General features: G+C 41.2%; 1 protein-coding gene across 1 annotated transcript in view; it reads left to right on the top strand.

Moving 5' to 3' along the window:
• LOC111569642 (connector enhancer of kinase suppressor of ras 3) overlaps positions 1-21836 on the top strand; it is a 33411-nt gene extending 11575 nt beyond the window's left edge. Inside the window, exons 2-13 of the mRNA XM_023271895.3 lie at positions 5248-5411; positions 9472-9674; positions 11215-11302; positions 14952-14993; positions 15963-16082; positions 16287-16346; positions 16963-17031; positions 17145-17291; positions 18639-18763; positions 19349-19536; positions 19643-19729; positions 20519-21836. Coding sequence (XP_023127663.1) covers positions 5248-5411; positions 9472-9674; positions 11215-11302; positions 14952-14993; positions 15963-16082; positions 16287-16346; positions 16963-17031; positions 17145-17291; positions 18639-18763; positions 19349-19536; positions 19643-19729; positions 20519-20808 — 1583 coding nt within the window. The 3' untranslated portion in view covers positions 20809-21836. The remainder of the gene's footprint in view (positions 1-5247; positions 5412-9471; positions 9675-11214; positions 11303-14951; positions 14994-15962; positions 16083-16286; positions 16347-16962; positions 17032-17144; positions 17292-18638; positions 18764-19348; positions 19537-19642; positions 19730-20518) is intronic.
• Positions 21837-22371: the final 535 nt, after the last annotated feature.

Below are 22371 nucleotides of genomic sequence, written 5' to 3'. Positions count from 1 at the left end.
AGAGACCATTGTGCCAGAGTGCTGCATGTTCCCACAATGGGGCTGCTCAGCGGAGAACAATGAGTCAAATTCCTGACCATTCCCCACAGGTTCAGAGGCCGGGCTGACAAATAAAGACAGTGGAGTTACAGTGGCTTTGCTATTCTACACCCAGTAGCTTTCCCACTGGCCACCCCAGTGGGGATATTGGTTTGTGTGTGTGTGTCTGTAACAGGGTGGCTGCAGCTCCCACTGGGAGCACAGGGAGGGGTTGAAAGATGGGGGAGGGAGCTTGTTTGGTTCTTTCTGTTGTGGGTGAAAGACTGTTCGCTCTTTTTCAAGTGTAATCAAACCCCTGAGAACGAAAAGTTGGCAACCAAAAGCTGCATTGAATGCATTGTTGATCAAAATTGATCAACATTTTTCTCAGGACAGACCACTGAACTTGTCTAAGACATCATGTTCAAACCTGTCAACTGTTCTTTAATGGACTTTTCATCACACAGACACAGAGGGTCCTGAGATATCATTTACTTCAAACCCAGTCGGCTGTTTCGTCTTTCAGTATGGATGGGAAATGTTGCGATTAAGACAAGAATAAACCAGCCATTTCCAAGAGGAAAGATTCTGTTGTTTACATTGCCAAAAATGTGTGCTTACACAGCCTTTAAGTAGGCTGCACAACTTGAAGGACTCCAACTGTGTCTAGTTCCATTTGCGTTGTCCAGATTGTCCAGTTTTTGCTTGTCCAGCTGTCCAGAAATATGCCTGTTTGAACATATTTATCCATACATACACTAAAAATGGTTGTGTTGGTAACCTGTTCTGCACATATTCAGTGTTTACTGAAACTGTGCTGGTGGGTGGTAAGAAGGACCCCACAGTGAACAGCAGGTGTCACACTTACTGACACACCGACGTATGCCAATCACTCCCTGCACTGTTATTGATCACAGACAGATTTACTGAACATCCTTTCTTCTTCCTCATAAATGGGGGAAATATGGGGAAATGCTACTGTAATCAGTTGGATTGCCTTGAATTACAGCAATCTCTTTTCCTTACAATGCTCCTCTGTTAGCCCATTCATAACAAATTTTTTGATGTGCTTAAATGACTGCCTGGATTTCTGGGAAACGTTCTGGGAAAGTTAGGCTGTGGACCAAGGGACAAGTCATTAGTTGCAGATCCAGGAAATTGTTTAAGTAAGTTCTAAGAACTGTGACAGGCCATTTTGTACCTTTTCCCCCCAATTGTAGCAGGAATTCCTTCTTTGTTTTCACTGAATTGAAAAAAATCTGTGATGTGTAGAGTTAGTTGAGGTATTCAGAAGTTAAACTATTATTGTGTTGATTATGTTGTGGAGTAATTGTTTCCATTTTATGATTTTCGAAAAAGATAAAGATAGTGTAGCACAATGTTTCTGAGCCCATGATGATGTCTGTGTAATGCAATTTTTCTTGTCCAGAATCCAGAAAATGATTAGTATTTGAGCTTGATAAATGATCTCAATATAAATGAGCTTCCAAAATAGATTTTTTTTTTTCAATTGAATAAATACTAGAAAACCCCAAATAGTTTCTGGTGCTGTATCTCTATGTAAACAGCTTGACTTGTGGCTGAAGTAGTCACCAGTCATAGCTATATCATGGAATGCAGAAGTTTGTGTTTTGTACAGAATCTGGTACGTTAAGGGTTTTTTTTGGCACTTTTTAAAATAATACAGTAATAATACAATTTTCAGCTTAGATGTGGTTATGTTTCCTTACAGAGCGTCATGTCACAGATAAGTTGAAACACTGTTTAAAAGTTGAAGGTCCACTGATTCTTACTGTTTTTACAGCTTTTGGCTCTGACAAATGGTGTAATTTTCTATGGTGTAGGTATGCACTGTTGAAATAGTACAGTACATTTGGCAGATTGTGCAACTTTACAATGCTTTCTAGTTTACTATTTTACTTGTCATGGGCAACTGAGGCTCAGATGGTAGATTGAGTTTTCTATTAATCACAGGGTTGGTGGTTTGACTCCCATTTTTTCCACATACCAAAGTGGGAAACAGAGAACAGGAACTCCTGATGACAGGCGAGCACCTTGCACTCACCATATGTGTAAATGGGTGAATGAGAAACATTGTAAAACTCTACAGTAGAAAAGCAGTGTAAAATTCAGACTGTGGACCATTTGGTGACTTCTGCTTTTAAAATACTTCAGTGTACCTAGCTGAAAACATTTAAGAAACTGGCAACCCATTTTTAGCTTATGTTGTAAATTAACTTTATTAGTGTTCATGTGTGATATTTCAATGTAACACTATTACTACTACTATTGACTACGTTTACAATCAAAATGAAATCATGGGTGCAGTAAATGTTTGTCCAGCTTATTAGCAATGCAGCTGCAGTTGACATTGGTACTCTGCCTGTGCCTCGGCTTCAGTTACACCCACTTGCTTTGGTTTGAGGATATTTGCCAAGTGGTTCACAGAGGCCATAAAACTCCTCCAAAGCGTTTCATCCTGCGCAGGCTTTTGAAAAGCATTCACACAGTCCTCTCCACCGCCTCCCCCTTCATTCAATTCACAATAACGTGACACTCTATCTCTTTTACTGGTTTCTCTGCCCCTTAATGAAAATTGATAGTCTCACACACATACACACACCTCAGCAGCCATTGATCGAGAAGCAATAAATATTTTATAAGCCCCACTGTAAGGACACCCCTTTTTTATTCAAAGGTGTCAGTGGCTGGGTCCAGAGGGAGTGATTGCTATGGTATACTACTCTTCAGACTCTTGAATTAGTGAGAGTAATGCATTTTCTCTGTAGTGCACATTTACCCTATTCTCAATTACGAATAGCACTCAAGTGCGAGTTAGAGGTGCAACCTAATGCACATCAGCTTGGAGGCTCCAATAAAATTCTCAACTCTCTGAAGTTTGAGTTCTAGGATCAGGGATAGAATAGGTGGTTAAAAAAAACTATTGCCAATCAGTGTAAGTGAAAACCTTAAACAGAGGATAGGCTTTTCATTCATTAATTAGCGGGTACAGACTCATTCCACCCACTGTTTCTTTCCAGACCGTCTTCCAGCGTCTAGTCTGTTTGGATGGTATTGTGTGGTTTTAGAACAATTGAGCTAAAAACACACACAATTGAAGCCCAACCAAATCTTATTGCAGCTTAAACCACAACTTTCCCTTGCTGGTGGTGAAGACGGTGGCACCATTCCACAGGAAATGCCTTTTTAACACAGCAGGAAGGAGAAACTTCGCCCGCTCTAGATCTCAAGTCTTTGTTTTCATCTAATCGCATTAAGTGACTGGGCCAGTGTTTGTATTTGGCTTGTGTTCAAGTCGGTGTGGGCTCAGGCCAGCACTCAGTTCCTTTCTTACAATTTGAACTGGATTCCCCTGCAGAATGCTGGCGAGTCGGGGGTTAAGCTTAAAATTCTCTGAAGGCTTGCCTAAGAATTACCATGCCAAGGAATGAGAAAAATGTAATGAGCCTAACTGGAGTTGACGTGTGTGGAGGCTAATGGTTAACAAGTCATGATGGATTTTTCCTTTGATTCAGTGGAGATGACTAGAGCTCTCACGTACAGTTTATCAGAGAAGGAAAATGCTGTCATAAGTGAACTTTAATGTCATAATGGAGTTTTAATGGTTTTGAGGATTGTCCTTTTATATGTAGTACATCCATGTGAGCAAAAATGTTAGAGCTAATTTAACACTCAAAAAATCAGTATATTTGGCTGATTGGGACTGTATTGGTTCAGATTTGACTGAGTCACCAAACAACACACTAACAGTCATGAGATTCTGATTGAAATGTTGTTAAGTTCTGATTGGTGTGTGGAAGTCTGTGACGTCATTGTTTTCAAACTGAAATTTCAAACCAGTTAGACAAGCACAGAGAAAACCCCAAATGCAGAAATCTCTGACATGAAATACCCAAACCTGTTCCTATTTTAGTCAAATAATAGTGTGCTTATTTTGGCTGTCATAAGCTATAATTAGAAACTGACTGAAAAACTAAGTTTTCAGCACCTTTGAAGCCAGACTAATCTATTTTTATTTGTATTTCACCTGTGCTTTTTTGTTGCAGCATTTAAAATCAGGACACTTTTTAATGCAGAGCATGTGCTTTATATAGCTATGTAGTCTTAAATAATTAGATTTATCTCAGTAAAACATTCATTTTCTGGTCATGTGCTTACAACTTGTCGAGACAACCCTCCAATATTCTGATACAGGCAGTTTAATCTTGTTTGGCAGCACTGACTACCACATTGCATGCACACACACACATACACACGGAAGTATCTTTGTCTTTCCTTTTTTATGCAAACTGTCAGCAACAGATGCACAGACTGTCAGAGAGGCATAAAAATATGGGTGACCGCAGAACACACCCAGTGGGTCTTCGCTCATAACTTCATGCTCTGCATTTTATATGACTGCATCTGCTGAAGTTGCATGTTGCTGAAAAGTCAACCTTTTTGCAATTTGAATGTCAAACTGAACCTAATCTCGTCCCATCCCAAGGAATGTGATTTGTGCGTATGTGTGTGCGCTGTGGTCTGAAAGAGTTGCAGCTGACGGGTCTTTCAGAGATGCAGGGCGTCGGGCCATGTAGCTGCAGCTGCCCCCTCTCTGTGTGCTCTTTGATGGGGGAGAAAGATGGCGTTTACTTCCACACCCACAGCTAGACACACACACACAAACACACAAAGGCTCATTTTTCCACTCTGTTGTCTCAACACCACTTAGTGGTCCATGGAGGGACACATTTCATGCATAGAAGGGCATGTTTTGTGAGTTGGTTTGTTGTAATGTACAGTACATAACTCATTGTACAGTATCAGAGGACCCCCGTGGCAGTGAGTTGTATCCTTGTATGTTCAGTAACAGCAAGAGTTTGTAGTGTAACGGTCAAATTTAATCGTTGTTTGATTACGTAGTAGCAAAGGGACACCCCTGACATGCCCACACCCTCATACATATCACATCCATGCACACACAAATATAGCAATCCATTGTTTAACCATCCTAACAGACTTGATCCCGACCGTTACTCTGTTTGTGGTGTGTTTACTTAGCAAAGACAGCTGTCCCACCTGTTCCTTATCTGCCCTGTGTGTACACATGCACGCTTTTTTTGTTTTGCAATGGGGGAAAGACACTCGTGAATGAGAACAATACACTGATGTATTTTAAGTTTTGTTTAATGACTCCCTCTGTTTTCCCTCTCCCTCATGTCTGACCAGGTTTGGATGACAGCTTGCAGCAATACATTAGCAACTTTGAACGGGAGAAGATCAGTGGAGAGCAGCTGCTGAAGATCACACATCAAGACCTGGAGGAGCTTGGAGTGGCCAGGATCGGACACCAGGAACTAGTGCTGGAGGCTGTCGATCTTCTCTGTGCTCTGGTCAGTAGATCTCTATGTGGCTGATATTGCAAGGATATTACAGGTACGAGCATAATTGTGGGAATAGTCTGGATGTTCAAGAACATTTTGTAACAAAGCATAGCCTCTGCTGGTCACTGACCCTCCCCCTCTTGCTGTCAGTGTCCAACATTCACTAAAAACTCAGCCTGTAGTTTCTGGATCGGCAGCTAAGTGAACCAGCGATGCAGAAGGGCTCATCGTTTCCCACACAGCCCAGCAGGGTGTGGAGGCACCATAGCACACGAAGCAGCCCGAGGACATTGGGGAATAGTAGTATCGCTTAGGGAAGAGAGGATCGGGTCAGAGGGGCCTTAGGCTCTATTTGGCAGTTTGAAGCTGCCGGAGATTATTGGAGACAGTTAATAGTAGTTATCATGTTGTGGGAAGTGGCAGTTTGATCTGTTACATAGATAAACTCATGCTCTTTCCACTCTCCCTTTGAACACACAGAATACATAAATGCTCATGCTGTGTTTGTTTATGGATCTCACTCAAAATAACAGAAATATCAAATAGTTTGTTTCAGTCTGACTGCTGCTACCTTCTGCACACCTCTCTGTTAGTTCATTTCAAGATCCCCTATTTGGCCCCTATTAGTCACTTTTGGAGACAGCAGACCCACTGTCCATCATCACAGCTCCCAGAAGAACTTCCAACAAAAATGTCTGCTTTCACGCAGCCAGCATGAAGAGTGATGAAAAGCATCTATGCTCCAACTGAAGGAGAACCAGGTTTTCCAGCAGATGGGATCGATTTGGAGTTTTATCACTTCCTGTGCCGTAAAAGTTCCAGATTGCGGTCCCTGCGTTTTAATCAGTGTCAGCATTTCTGTCTTTATGCTCTCTTAAAGTGCTTTACATTAATCGTTTGCGGCATGTTTATTTTTACCCTGAAGAAACTTAAACGTTCAGTCCTTCTCCTCAGTGTCTCGCTGTGATGCTGAACTTAAAGCTGTAGTTCAATATGTTGTTGATGCACAATTTAGTACAAAAAAAAGCAATGAACAAATTTTGTTGCATACCAAGTAAAACAAGCACATCATTTATTGTGTCCAATCACTTAGCTTGCTTCTGATGATCGTTGCTTGGCTCCTTTGTGTTGGGATGGGGTCACATGAATTAACCTATTGTAATGAATAGTGTGCAGTGCAGTTAGTAGCTTTAACCTTGAATCCAGCTGGAGGATGTCCTTTAATGACTAAGGTCCAGCCAAACTGCCAGGGACATGCAAATTTCATTCATTTCTATCCTTTGATGCAGTTAAGTACCAAAGGGTAGAGATGCAAGTTAAGTACCCCATCCTCTATCAGTTTACAACATATTGTCTACCTGTAACCATTAGAGTGGACATATGGAAACACTTGGCATATATACATATACATATATATATATATATATATATATATATATATATATATATATATATATATATATATATATATATATATATATATATATATATATATATATATATATATATTGCCTTTTGTTTTGATAGATTTACTCATCATTGAATTTGTGCCATATGGTACATCCTTTGGGGCCGTAACCTCTTTTACTATCGTTGTAATCAGGCCCAGATTTTCATTCACCCCTAAAACGTTTTGAATTAAGGTAGTGAAATCTCAAGTAGTTTTGCTCCTTTGTGCTTTTTCCATCAAAATGTGCTGTTAGTTTGTAATTCTGTGTATGTGTGTGCTTGTATGCACCATACAGTCCTGTGGACTTTGGAGAGGAAATATTTGACACGCTATACTGTCAACCCCCTCCGTCTTCTCTTTGGAACATTAGACCAGGAATGCTGGACTCTCAGCAACCTTTCACCTCTGATTGAAGCAGTACAGCTAAATGTTTTTTTGTCTCTTCGAGGTTTCCTTGTTAAGAATGAGGTCTCAGCCTTCCACAGGTCCCATGGGAGGAAGTGAGGCCCCCGATTCAATTAGCTTTAACTGAGGCAAGGTCATTGCTACCAATAGCAACACTGGCCACCAGCACCCGAAACCCCCACATGCTCTCTCACTTCCCCAGCTTCTCTTTTTGTAGATTTACCATTAGGCCAGAAACTTTGATGCTCGGTTTTGCTTTTGCTTTTTATTCAGCTTATGCACGTGCTCACATAATGAGGATTTCACATATCATAGTACCTTTGTGTCCTATTTTGTAGTTTCAAACCTAAATCATAATGACTCCTGACCAAACATACAGCCCCCCAACCCCTCAGAAAACTTCCAAAAGCTATCAATTACAAACTGCTGTCTGGAGACAAAGGAAGAACATTTCAATTAATTTTACTGGACTTCTCTCAGCCTTGATGCCTTTTGCAGAGTCAGTGTTGAAACTCAACACTTCTTCATTTGTTCTCAGACCCCAGTAACTCGCTCAAAGACCAGCACCTCATGATATTCACTCACACATTTGTTGTATCCAATTGCCATTGAACACAGTATAACAGATCAGCTGTCCTCATTATGAGCCACAGAGCTGCTGTAAATGTTTTTTACTATTGCCTTGGGGTGCATCTGTCTGTAGGTATAATGTAACATTTAACCTTAGTTGGCACATTGCAGCAGACTCACACATACACAATCTCCATTTCTGTGCTACAGACATTGATATCTTTTATAGTCAAGTCAGATCAATAATGCTTGTGGTAAAGGCAAGAAGTGCTCTGTTGTGATAGCTCTTCTCCATTGTTCCTGAGGACATAAGTCAGTATATACAGTAACTCCTTCAAAGAACCCCAGCTACGGTATACAAAGGAAAAAAGGGTTCTACCATCTTGATTTTAGATTAGCTCAGTGAATCTAAAAAGTCACTGAACGAACGTAAATTTGGCTTTAAGTGTTGTGAAAATGAAAAATTGGATTTGATTGAAACTACAGATTTTGCTCAAATGTGCTTTTTAGCTCAGCTGGCAGTGTGGGACAAAAGCTCACTGGACATCTGTGGGCCAGTCAGAGCCGCTGTGACTATGTGATTAGCCTGCTAATGAAAAAGCCAGGAGAGGTGTTTGATTTGGAAAATGCTCACACCGCCTTCTGTGCTAAAGTTCCACTTTGACCGAGTGAATGGCTGAATGAGGAACCAAACCAACAAATGGTTTCTTTCCTTTCTTGCATATATCCCCTGATCTTGTTTGCGTATCTTTAATAATGTTTCAGTCATCCATTTCATGTCAAGTGTGGCGTGAATACAGCTGCTTTCAGCTACTGTTTGACTAGTCCAATTATTCCAGTGTTTCCTTGGGGACTGAAGTGAGTGAAATGATCTGTATGGCTTTTGAGCGCATGTTGAGAGCAGCAGTGGAATAAAAGGAGACACTAACCATTTGCAGATCCCCTTTGTCGGTTGCCAAACACGTGCTGTTTTACTCCTTGCAAAGCATATTTAGCTACTGGCACGTCACACATACAGCAGCAGCATTGCTGGCAGCGATGCAACACCCTGTAAGCTGATATTTACCAGGACAAGGGCCAGGCTACCCTTCCCCTGCTTTCCTATAGCAAACACAATATTCCAATTTTTCAGGCGCAACATTCCAGGACTGCAAAACTGTAGTATTGCAGCTTAGACTGCTGCTGTAGTTAAATTAATAGCTTGTGTTTACTGTACTTCGTGACCCTTGTTGACACTGAGCATCGCTGCTTTATGCTTGTGAATAACCTATAAATTAGAGGAATGCGAGAGCAGGAAACAACCCAGGCTCAAGAATGCAAACTTTGCTCCGCTTGATAGGAATCAGGTGATGGCACGTGCACACCCTTACTGCACGCCCTAGAACAAATCTGCAGGCTGCTGGGGGAATTTCATACCCGTGCTGTCCTCACGGAGAAGTGCACTTAAATCATATCTGTCAAAGAAGTGATTACAGCCTGTTGTTAAACAGGAAGCAACTTGTTTTCCTGGGGGAAAAAAAAGACTTCACTGTTTTAATGAAAAAAAAAAGCACTTACCTCCCAAGTCTAGACTGTAAAGGGTTGTTTGTTTTGATCTTAAGTTTGATTGTCATGAGTGTGTTCTTTTTCTATTTACTGTTTCAGAACTATGGCGTTGAGACTGACAACTTGAAGAATTTGGTTGTGAGGATGAGAGCTGCAACCAACAGTCTACACATGGCCACAGCTGACCGCAGAAAAAGCCCCGCGTATGATGGAAGCACCTCACGCAAGCCACCCAATGACTTCCTTACCTCTGTGGTGGAGCTGATCGGTGCTGCAAAGAGCCTCCTGGCTTGGCTCGATAGGTAATAACACTTGATTACTACTGCTTATCAAATCAGATATCAGAAGGGCTGCAATTAGACCAGCACTTAAACTAGCTGCACAAAAGCAGGTATCACACTACTTTTATATAAAACATAATTTCACAATAATTGACACATGACTTTTTGCATTCACGCAATGTCTGATCTAAATTGCAGGCCCGAATAAATCATTCCTCAAGTGGTGATGATGATCCAGGAGATACAGGCATTTTTTAAAATGGCACTAGCCACTGCATATCAACTTGACACTGTATGCAGTTTTAAAACAGACACGCAACCCCCTGACTGCTGAGATTTGGCAGGAGCTGGCAGAGTACCCTGTGCTCTATTGTTGACCTGCTCCAAAACACATTACGCCATAAAAGCAGAGCATATTAAGCAGGTTGCCAGGATTAAGTGTTGGCTGGCTGAAATTAAGCTTCTCTTTTAGTGGCGGGCTTGGCTTAAGCAGGAACAATGATGTCATGATAGTTGGTAAATAGTATTTATGAGGGCAGCAGTAGAGACTAGAGTTGTTCTGTCAGTTACAATCTAAGTGATGTCATGAATTTGCATTTTTATATGTTCTTTTCAAAGAACTGTTGTGACTCACGTTTGTAGGTCACGAGGCTTTAAAGCTGAAATCTAGAAAAGGCAAAAATAATGCCAGAATTTGAAAATATACATTAGTTCTCAAGTCAATATTCAGTTGTGACTTCGCAGAGGATTCAAATCCCAGTTGCCCAAGTGAAAGTCCTCCATCTAACTAGACTTTTTTACTACTGGTACTATCTCATCTGATCAGTGAAAAGCTTGTAATTGCTTGAAATCTACTGTCATGGAATAGAGTCTGAAAATAGAGCCAGGATGAGGTGCAGAAAGGTTATAATGGATTTTTTGCCCATTGATGCCAAAAAAAATAATACTGCGCACCTCAGCTTTGATACTGTTTATTGATTTTTCCCCTTACAGTGTTAATATCAAATGAGAATTTATTTGTACATCAACATTTTTACTGCACATTGCTTCAACAAACAAATCTTATTACATTCACTGTTAAGGTAGCCAATGGGTGTTTAGATAATCAGGCTACTGGAAAACGTCTACATAAGTACTTGAGAAAAGTTAGAATAATTATTAATTTGCACAAAATTCTGTCATCTCTTGTCATGTCAACAGAGAAGTTTAAGTTTTCCTTGATTGCTCCAAACCAGTACTCTGGTTCTAATAGAGCAAGTGCCATCGACAGGTCAGCCTGCAGTTCAATTTTCTTTTGCTCTTTCAGCACTTATCTAATATAATCAACCACACTGGCATATTTCAAGGACAGCAAAGTGGTCTTGGGGGGTTATTTTGGGAATCATAAGTGTATGTTTTAGTGAAAAGAGAAAAATGGCACTGGAATAGTAACATTCTGTACTAAGCGTGTCTGTGGCTAGTCACACACAGTAATCTGAGTCAGTGTAACAAACTTGAACACAACTCTGCAGTCCATCACTTGTGTCCAATGTTCTCTTTTTCTTTCTTTGTCTGCTTGTAGGACGCCTCTTACAGGGATCAGTGACTTCACAGCCACCAAGAACAAGATCATTCAACTGTGCCTGGAGCTCACCACCACAGTTCAACAGGTCTGCACGCTAGTTATTTTAACAGTACACGTGTAGCTAGCCCCTGGGAAACACGCACACACACACACAATAGCTTTTTCCACTGAGCACATACCAGCCCTGGGGCACAGACATGCAGGATAAAGTGCAGGAGAAGAGCGTTGTGGGAAATGTGGTCTGGCAGCCATGACATAAGCCTGAAGCCAGCAGTCCGAGCACATTATTGCAAATGCTGATGTTTTTCTTGGGATCTTTTTCCTCCTCATGCTGGCTAATGAGGCGACCCCTTGGTGTGGGGACGTTTAATGGTAAACGTCGCTTTTGTGTTTTCTGGTTTCATAAAACCCACTGGTGTTCTTTTAAAGGTGGCTGCCAACATTCCCCAGTCTGCCGTGCTCCTTCAGCCATGTGGTTCCTGTTTTTGCTTCTCCAAGATGCTCGCAGTGGGAGACCAAACTGACGACAAGCAGTTCCTGTGTGTAGGTTTAATGCAGGGATGAGGAGGTAGTCGGTCTGACTGCCAGAAAGATGGCTAACAGATAAAACAGAGCATCAGCATGCACCTTTCATATTTCACTACTTTCTGCAGAGTTGCTCGAGCATTGCATCATAGTACATTTAGCAGTCTGATTGTTAGTTTCATGCAACTAGTGGCAGCTGGTCATACACATGTCTCAAACAAAAGGAGTCGGTGAGTGGTCTTTTCTTCAATATTAATCTCATTAGCTTGTATGTACAATCTTTTATCCCTTCAGGGTCTGTCTTAAGCTTAGCAAGCTAAGAAACTCATTTTTCACTGCCAGTGAAAGTGGCTGCTGTGACTGCAGGTGTCATTTTTACAGGGTTATTGCATCAAAATAAATTCCTTTCCCAGAGTGCCTATTTCCTCGCCAGAGTCTGGGATTTCAGCGCCTCTGGTGATTTACTGTGGGTGTCTCGGTCATGGTCATCCAGGAGAAGTGGGGGTATACATTTCCCACACTGCCATGTAAGGCTGAGAGGTTATGGCGCAGGATAAACTCCTGATAGGTGCTGAAAGAGACTCGTCAGAATTGAGCGATTGGTTTCCTTTCATTGCTGGAGCAGAGATGCAGTTTGGACAATTGGTCTGTTAGTTTTAAAGTAGCTAATAGCAACTGATACATTAGGGAGTATTGTTTCCAATCCTTTCCATTATTTAAGCATCTAAACGTGCACACACACTTAGAAGACTTCTGACTTTATATCTTGTTTGTTCGGATCATTTGGACTCTCTTTTTTTTTCCTAACATGTTGGCCTGCATACGAACTACCGGTTAATAAAATAGGTTGCACTGGAGACTGCTGCAGTGATTAGTTTTATGATGGGGGAGGACGGCGTGAGGTTTGCCCAGGCCCTTCATGAACTTCAGCCAAGAATTAGGGCTTTTCAGATCACACAATTTATGTGTTCAGCCTGAATGAAGCCTGTGTGTATAAACACAATGGGGCACGGCCATAAAACTGTGAACGCATCACCCATCTTGGCCGACCCATCTGCATGGAGGTCATTCGCATTCAAAGAATGCATTTTTCATCGATCCCCCGTGCCTTTTGTTCATGCTTCCCACTCCTCAATTGTTGGATGACATATGAAGTTCATTTCTGTCTATTTTAGTCGTAAAAAAGATTCCATTGTGTAGCCTACAAACTGTAATTTATCCAACACATCCATCACATGAATATCAGTGTGTCACAAGGTCAGGTCTGAAATATTGCAGTCATTTCCTACTGATGTCAAGGCAGTCCAGGTTCCTGCACTGTGCCAGAACCCTTCTCTCTCAGCCTCTGTGTTGCTCGACCATGCAAATCCGCTCTGGTGGCAGATCAAAGGCCCAGAGAGCTGCACACAGAGTCATCTGATCCACACTGGTTGTGGGATCAACTCCATAATATGTCAGGGATCAGTACACCCAGGGAATTGTCCCTCAGCCTCTCACAGTGCTCAGTTATGATCTGACCTCTGTCTACTACAACAACTTTAGTTTTGACAAAGATATGGGATTACTTTGGATATCACAAATAGATCTTAGAGGGATTATCTTTTATGTTGTTTCTCATGATTTGATACTATGAAATATGAAAAAAAAGTTCTGGAAATGTTTAGACTTGGTGGGAGATGGGCCAACACATGTCTGCAGCTCATAATTATACTGTTTTGTTTCATGACCTCCAAACAGCAAAATATGTATTTTTAGTTCATCCCTCTTGGCTCAGTCAGCAGTGCAGTCATCCAAACATGGGCCATTCTCTAAAAGAAATATGCAGTGGCTTGTTTACACAAGCAGAGCCAAATTCTTTCTAAAACCACATATATTCTTGGCTGACATTGGAAAATACATTGTATGGAAACATGATTTTGGGAGCAATATATGTCCAGTGAAACCTACTGTGTTTCTTAATATATGTATCTTATGTTTACGTTTACTTTCCATTGTAACCCAAATAAGTGATACGTAGCAAAGCTACGTGTCTAACACTTTACTAAATGAGCTTAGTCCTTCAAACAAGAAGTCAAACATAGATGGAAAAGAATATTTAGAGACCATAAGATGTATTCTGCTTTGATGTGAAGCCATCGCTCACAGCCACAGACAGTCATGCAAATCTTGTCAATGCAAACAAACCAACAGGATTTCGAGCCAAGTGCATTTGAAAACAGATGCTCCCCTTTAGCCCAGTGGAATGTGCAAGCTATGGAAATATGGAAAAACTTTCTCGACCCCCCATTCTCCGTCTTCACAATGGATTTACAAAGACCAACAGAGCTGGCTTTGTACATGGCACATGCCTATACACGTCACTAATACCGTAAGGGCCACAACACCAGTTTTCATTTATTTTGCACTGACAAAGGATTGTGACTTGTGAGGGCTCTCAAGCAATAAGAGGCTTGTTTAAGTAGGTTTTTTGGGCTGTCTGGTTTTGACAGAAGCATTTCACCTGTGTTTTGACGGATGACTTCCCCTGGGGTATTCCCAACATGGAGGCAATTCTATAAACAGGCAGGGGCCCCCCCACATTCACCATGAACCCCCACCCTTCTAACCATGGCCTCTTTCACCACCAACAACACAGTTGTCAGGGGAGGCTGTTGTCTCAGCTGTGTCAAGTCCAGCTGCATGAGAGCTGCGTTGGGACACTTGGAAGGGACGCTGGACAGCTTCCCAGCTGACTTTGCAGATTTCATTTTTCACCCAAGATCACAGTTATTGTCTTCTTTGACTTCCAGAGACCTCTGGCTTCACTAGCCCACCCACTTATAACTGTGAACAGCAGCATTGCATCTAAATGTTTGCAGAAAACCAAAGCACTATTTGGAATAGGTTTTCCAGCTGTTTTCCACTGTGTTATCTGCACATTTTTACTGTATGAGTGTTCATATGGTATTTACGTTCCAGTATAGTAAACTCCCCCAAAAAGAGTATTTTGCAATTATAGCATCCACATAATTTGGTAAAGAGGTCATTTGAAACTAAAAGCTGTGTATTTGTGGGTGCTTTTCATTTTTCTCAGTTCTATATGTGGAATTGTGATTATATCGTATTTACCTAATCCCTATACTTTATGTCTCTCTAGCCATTGAATAACCTCTTCCCTGTTGTTTACTGCTCACCAGTCTAATCTGTCATCACTGTCTTCTCTGCAACAGGATTGCAGTGTTTACGAGATGGAAGAAAAGATCCTGGAAGTTGTAAGTATACTATATCTCTTCTCGTTGCTTCCCATAACGTAAACTAAATAAGACCCAGGAGGTTCCTAAATAGTGGGAAAGGGGCTTTATGTCTTTTTACATAGAGATTGTGTGACATGCTTTCAGCAGCAAGGTCAGTTTTCTGAGTGAAAAGAGCAGACAGGTCTATAGGATCGCCAGCAGTGGAGGCAGCTCTAATACGCCCCTGCCATCAATCAGTGTTTCCTGTTGCTGACACTCTCCAGACTCTGTGGGCAAACACTAGATTTCCTCCGGCACTCTGTCTCTTTCTTTGACAACCCAAGTGAACACCACAGTGGTGCTGTCTTTGTTCCTTCCTTTGTTTCAAAATATTTTTCTTGCACTTGTCTCGTTTTTATCTCTCACTCTCTCCTTTTTGCACCCACTTTTTTCTTGTTGTGTTTCTCCTTGCATCTTATTTGTCTTTATTTTCATCCTTTTATTATTCTTCTTTTGTGAGTTTCTTCATGAGCTCAGATCTACTTAAAGTATACACCACTGGTTCACAACAGAATGCATGTGCCACAGAAAAGACCCCTCTAATGATGACAAATTACCGTTTTTGTCCTTGCAAGCAAGGGACAAAGAAGGGGTGTGTGCACATGACTGATTTCAGTGTTGTGCGTCCACTGGTACATTCAGTTAATAGCACACTAATGGTCTCTGTTAGCCCATTAAGCCTTGCAGTAAACTTAAAAATACACAGACACAGGCATGTACACAGGAAGAAAGAACTGATGAAGGATAAGGTATCTGTGTTATGAATGTCACGAGTAGCAATGTAACCTGACTAGTTCTAGCCTGTAAAACACACAATAACTCTTCAGGCTTTTATAGACATAAAAGACATGAGAGAATTTAGCACACCACTTGTGAGCACAGTGAGAAGTTTATTAAAGTCTTGTGCTTCCTAATTGATTCACTGATGCACTTTGTTTTCCTCTGCAGTCCAAGATTTTGAACAGTATCTGTGATCAGACCGTGAGAACCACCTCTGACCCCCTGATGAGCCAGTCGGCCTGCTTGGAGGAAGTCCAGTTGACCAATATCAATCCGGGCGAGGGCCTGGTGAGGAATGCTTTTGGAATATTTTTCTCTCTTTGTTCAACTGTAGGCTTGCTATCCGCTCCTTGAATTCACCGGCTAAGAATGCATGTAATGTGTGTCAAATTGTGACCCTCACATCTCACCTCATGTCACATTTGTCTCCCTTTGGGAGTATAGTATTTTTACCATAACCATAAGAAAGTTTTTTTTTTTTTTTTAACCCAGGGAATGTACATCAAGTCTACTTACGATGGGTTACATGTCATCACTGGAACCACAGAGCATGTAAGTATGTTGATATGTAAACCACAAGAATACATTTAGCCACTCTCTATGCTAGATTAAATTTAGTCACTCCGAGTACATTGACTCCTAAAACCAAGCTTCTCCTATTGGATAAAAAAAAAAAAGTCATCCTCTTCCTCTATTTTATCTTCCTCTTCATTGTCTTCCCACTATACTGAGGATACTCTCATATCTGAAGGAGTTACCAACTGCTCATCCGTTATGGGAATTGTTTGTTTCTGTGCTCTGCTAACCAATAGACATCACAAACAGCCTCCACAAAAAGATGTCCTACCTTTTCCCCACACTGAGACAACCAGTCGGTGACTAATGCGACAGCATTACTGCCACGGTTGGTTCCTAACGCCTCCAGTCCCTAATTGTGAATCAGGACCTGAATCATCACCAATAATGACTAGTTAATCCTGCCTGGCATCTGTGTGACATGAAAAACAATGAAACTGATATTCATAAACAGAGAGAGGCATTTTCTCACGATTTTGAACTTTGTGCGTTTCTCAGGTTTGTTTTTAAAAAGAGTTTTACAAGCAGGGCTTTGTGAATACTAAGTTTTATAATGTGGTCTTGACCTTTGCTGTTTATATTTACTCTTTAGTCACCTGCAGACTTGACGAGGAAGATCCATGCTGGTGATGAGGTGATCCAGGTTAACCAGCAGACAGTGGTGAGACTCTTACTTTATTTTACATGTTTACACAGCGGTCAATTGAGTACATAATGTAAACATATATAGGATTGAACGTGCGATTTCATGTGTGTTTACATCCTGTTAACCAGGTGGGCTGGCAGCTGAAAAACCTGGTTTTCAAACTGAGGGAGGACCCCAAGGGTGTGGTTCTACTCCTTAAGAAAAGGCCTACAGGCACAACAGGTTTCACCCCCGCCCCGCTTAAGAACATGCGCTGGAAGCCCCCAGTACCTCAGGTAAAATACACACATGTATGCACACTTTCTTCTCTCATCCTTGAAAAACAACAAAAACCTGTGCATCTAATTATTGTCAACCAATTATCAGCTTTTTAGGGAGTTGGTTCCAAAGCAGCATGTTCAGGCAGAGCCACCCTCACAGTGCTGCTGTCTAATTTTAATGCTGCATGGAGTTTTTTCATGTGAAACAAAAGAGGCAAAGCTGCCAGACTACAGTGTTTGAGTCTGGTTATTTTTGTTTTTTTGGAACAAAAGGCCTAAATGTTACCATTAAAATAAAATATCAGGATACAAAACTATATTTAGGCCTACATGTTTTTCTTTCATTAGAAACCAACCCAAATGTTCATTGTTCAAATAAAGGTCAAAGGGGGCTGATAAATACAGACCTAATAAGATTATGTGACTGTGATCCAATTTGCTATTCACCATTATGTGAACTCATTATGCTGAGTTTAGCTTTTAACCACATCTCTGCACCTGAGTCACCTTTTAGCAGACAGGAAGGCAATAAGCCCATTGTAAACTTAGACTACGAACATTCAAGCACTGGCACTGTCTTATCACGCGTAGCCTGTTTCATAGCCTGAGAAGACAAGATGAGATGATAACAATTAGGAGTGGGCTCATCAAAACAACAAAGAGGCTCTCAACACAAAGGTGGCCAATATCAACATGTTCACCAGCATCTTGTTTTAACAGGTAGTCAGGGGTATCAAAGGTAACCATCTCAGATTATCTGTGATAGAAAAAGCTCCAGACAGCAACACAGAAACAAATCATCCACCCTGACTCAAGGATAAATGACTGGCTTTGTAATACTATATAATTTGTACACATGGCAGCTATTTGGAGAAGGAACGCTGGGGATTGATTCATGAAATCCCAGATTGGATGTTTAGTTTTTTATTAATATATCACATCTACTACCCTGTATCAACATGTGTATCATTTTCCTCTGATGGGAATGGCAGGAAATAAGAGTCATACATTTAGTCAAGGACACCATGTTGTTAGGAAACATATCTGTGGTAAATGAGTACATGCCTCACAAGCTATTTTGGAGTTCACTTACAATCTTTCCATACCTCAAACAAGAAGGTTTATACTCCGGGACACACACAAGCATTTAAACGTCTCACCACATCTGGTGAACTCCTCCCATTTGCCAGCTAGTCATATGTAGTCTTAATTTGGGAATTGAAGAAACTAAACTGTAGGCAGAAACAGAAAGCAACGACTTAATTAATTTTTGACATATATACATGCAATGAGCTAGTAGAAGGAGTTATACTGTGGTCATTGAGAAGTCATCAACTAATAATTGTGCTGTATTTTTTTCAGAATAATTCCTCCCTGGTCAGAGCCCAGTCTCCCTGCAGTTCCGCCAACGGATCAACCAAAAAGGAGAAACCAGCCATCCTGGACTTGTACATCCCTCCTCCCCCTCCAGTGCCATACACCCCACGGTAAGATGTCCTGTTTCATCTGTAGTACTACAGGGTTTTATTTAATTCATCAAGCTAAGCTCTGAAAGTTAAGGTATTGAAAATTTAGCCACGAAACAAAGAACTAGTATCAAGAAAGGTAGAGGCCATCTGCCACCCTACAGCACTAGATCTAGTCACCCCCAGTCAACCTTTGCAACATTTCCTGACTCAGACCTTTGAGGCTGGTGGGTAGTGACTGTGTCCCAGACCCGTGATCGCCGTACCTCTTCCTCCTCCTACTGCACATTGTGTTCTGCTTGTCTTCAGCCTACTCTGCTCCCACAAGTCCCGCCACAGAGTCCTTATTCAACACCTGTTTCATCTACCACCTCCGGGAAGATGACAGAGTATGGCTCTTTCACTAAAAATACTGGAGGGCCTGAATTCTAAAAAAGAAGTTTGCAAAGTAGTTCTATTTCTTTCATTTGTACTAGACTCGGGCCAATAGAATGACAGCTCTTGCTTACAAATCATCCCAGTCGTGATAGGCTACTTTATACTGTTATGCTGTGGAATGCCTCATTGAGCTGAAATAACCAAATGGACATTTGTTCCTCCATGCAGAGAGGTGAGAACAGACTCCTTCTCCAGCATTAGTAAGAGACCAAAGGGCTCTGAGTCACCCAACTCCTTCCTGGACCAGGAGAGCAGAAGACGCTGCACCATCGCAGATTATGACAAGCTAAGCGTTGGCTGCCCCATCGAAGCTAATGTGATTCAGCCAAGAATGAGAGAGCACAAGCCTTCGCGTGGTCAGTACCTTCTCATCAGGATATCTCGTAAATATCCCACTGACATACAGATGACAGAGGAGTAAATATGTTCTTAAAACAATACAAATGCAACTTTTGTTTCAAGGTAAGCCCCGGCCGCTGTCCATGCCAGCAGATACCTGTGTGGGAATAGTTGATCCTTATGCTAAGCCCTGGGCACAGGGAAGAAAAGGTATGTACACACATGCTTTCAGATTAAAAATGTGTATTTGCGTTTTCATTGAGTTAACCTCACTTGAATTGTACTTTTACAAGGATGCTTTTTAATACCTGGGGTTTGTATTATTACAAAATTTCGACACATTTGAATGCAAACTTAGAACACTCAGTAAAAGATGTAACAAAAAGCTTGGAATTCCCTTTCAAGCTTTGGCCAGTGTTTGACAATGCCGTGGCATGTGTTTACCTGTTTAATGTTATCAGATGGATAACAGCTTACAATGGGTTATTGTGAACATTTAATGTATGCACTTGCTGCAACACTACACTTCTATTGTAATCAAGAAACTGGCTACACCGTGAGATAGCAGCTGTGCAACCAGAAAAATAGACCAGTCTTCTATTTATATTTTTATGCAAGTTATGTGCAGCACAATGGGTCATTTTAGATTAACTATCAGTATACAGGAAATTACTACTTTTCATTAAATAGGGCCTCCACTTTGGTATCTTGATTGCCCTAATGGCTTTATTTTGCCCTTATCCACTATTGGTTGCTTAGTATCTTTATCTCTAACAGTCTGCTGGATTCAAAAACAAAAAATATAACAATCCTGAAATGAAAACTTACGCTTTTGATTTGCCTGATCTGATAATGCATTTTGTGGCACATCAGCTCAACAAACATTCTGCCAACGTTGTGTGTTCAACTGTCGCTACACATGCTGCATTATTGCAAGCACAGTGTTCTCTTCTGCTGGACCTCATGATAAACTAACTTCTCACTGTCTCTCTTCTTCAGGTGAAGACCTCCTATACAGGTACCTGAGTAATGAGCGGATCCCCACCATTGTCGAGGAAGTCCCCTCAGTGTCTCCACCCTACAGACCCGCAGGGGAACGTCAACTAGTCCGGGTGGACCACATCCGGGGCAGCCGCTACTACTCCAACTCAGACCTCCACAACAGCGCCACCATCCCCTACCAGGAAGACGTCAAAAAGGCCCCCGTAGCCCCCATCTCCAAGCGCACATCGGCAGAACGCTCACTACTGGTCAGTTGGATCACGCGGCTTAAGCTATTGACTCACTGATGATGTGCTTCTTGTCCGGGGCTTCCGGTCCCTGTCTTGTGTCCTTCCTCAGTGCCTTTGATATTTAACGTCCCGCTGTTTTTTTGGCAGCTTCGGGCTTTCTCACACTCCTCTCTCCCCAAACCTCCATATTTCCCTGGTGTTACTACTACTACCAACTACTACTACTCCTCAACCAAACTTGCTTTTGTAGTGCTCACTACATTAAGTCATCACCCCTTTAACACTGCCCACTACCCTCATCTCTGACTGCAAGCCTCAGCCTCAAGAAGATACCATTTGTTCAGGTTTAGGACATTTTGGCCTTGTGTGCTGTTTATGGACTTCTATTATATATTATATATCTATTATATTAAGTTATATCATGTTTCCGTTAAGATGTTCTCTGGTACCGTTACTCTAGGCTTCAGGCACTGAAGTTCCCAAAAAACTTACCTGATATCACTTAAGTTATGTGCTTATTTGGTTTTCATTTACATAAAATACAATTCAGTGAAACAAACAGCATATATTTGTTAGTGAAACTGCTTTTATTTTGATGTTTTCTTTTAACATTTTTGTGATCAGTTAGTTACATTACTGTCTTGCCAATGGTTGCCTCTTGTAAGCTATGCATAAGATTTTTATGGTCACTTAAGTTGACAATGCTGCATTGTTTGGTAAAAGGGTGTTTATATCTTGTCACTAGCAAATATTTGTGCATGTTTTAAAGCTATGCACTCTATTCAGTAAACTTTATATCCTGTGTTTCAGTTTACTCTGCAATTACCCACCAAAAGGGCCTATACATAAAGCTGCTTGACAGTAATAACTGGTCTTTAAAGCCAGTATTTGAGCCAATCTCTTTAGGACACACAGGTCTAATGGCCGTCTGTTAGCTCATGCTAAGGAAAGACCACAGATCACAAGAGACAGAATGACAGTATTATTTAAGAAACTGCAGGGAAGAAGTGTCTATTGTTGCTTTATCTGCCTTTTTGTAAGATTTGAATAGCGTTTTATTAAAAATTGCAGTTCATTTCAGTGAACTTTTGTATTGTCTTTATTTTACCAGTGCGTGTGGAATGACTGCTAAATGTGTAACTATAATGTAGCGTGTGGGATGATAATTTTTTTTCAGAAAACTACCTTGTAGAACTTTGTTGTTTTATTATCACTTGACATATATACAATTTAATTTTTATCATAACAATTTGTAATTGGAAAGGCCGCTATTCATATCTACTCTTGAGCTGAATTCAGAACCAAACTGCTGTCTTTCTAACCTGCTTTGACCTTTAAGGCAAACCCTGCTTCTGTTTTTTTAAGCATGTGGCGAAACAGGATAGCTAACGTCATGTTGCCCTTTCTTTGTGTCTCAGATGGTGATGGGTATGCAACTGCTTCCTTCTTTGATGAACTTTAAATTCCAGCTGGGCGACCATATGGTCAAAGCAGGTTTTTCCAACAGGGGATCTTTTTCCTGCACATATGTTGCCTTTTAAACATTCAAACGCCAGGTTAGGATTACCTTTCCTGACGGCTTTTGCAGTTTTCATTGATTTGAAGAAGTGTTTCCCTGGG

Source organism: Amphiprion ocellaris, chromosome 20 (assembly GCF_022539595.1).
Source record: "Amphiprion ocellaris isolate individual 3 ecotype Okinawa chromosome 20, ASM2253959v1, whole genome shotgun sequence".
Taxonomy (NCBI): Eukaryota; Metazoa; Chordata; class Actinopteri; family Pomacentridae; genus Amphiprion; species Amphiprion ocellaris.
This window is presented reverse-complemented; position numbering and strand designations above follow the sequence as displayed.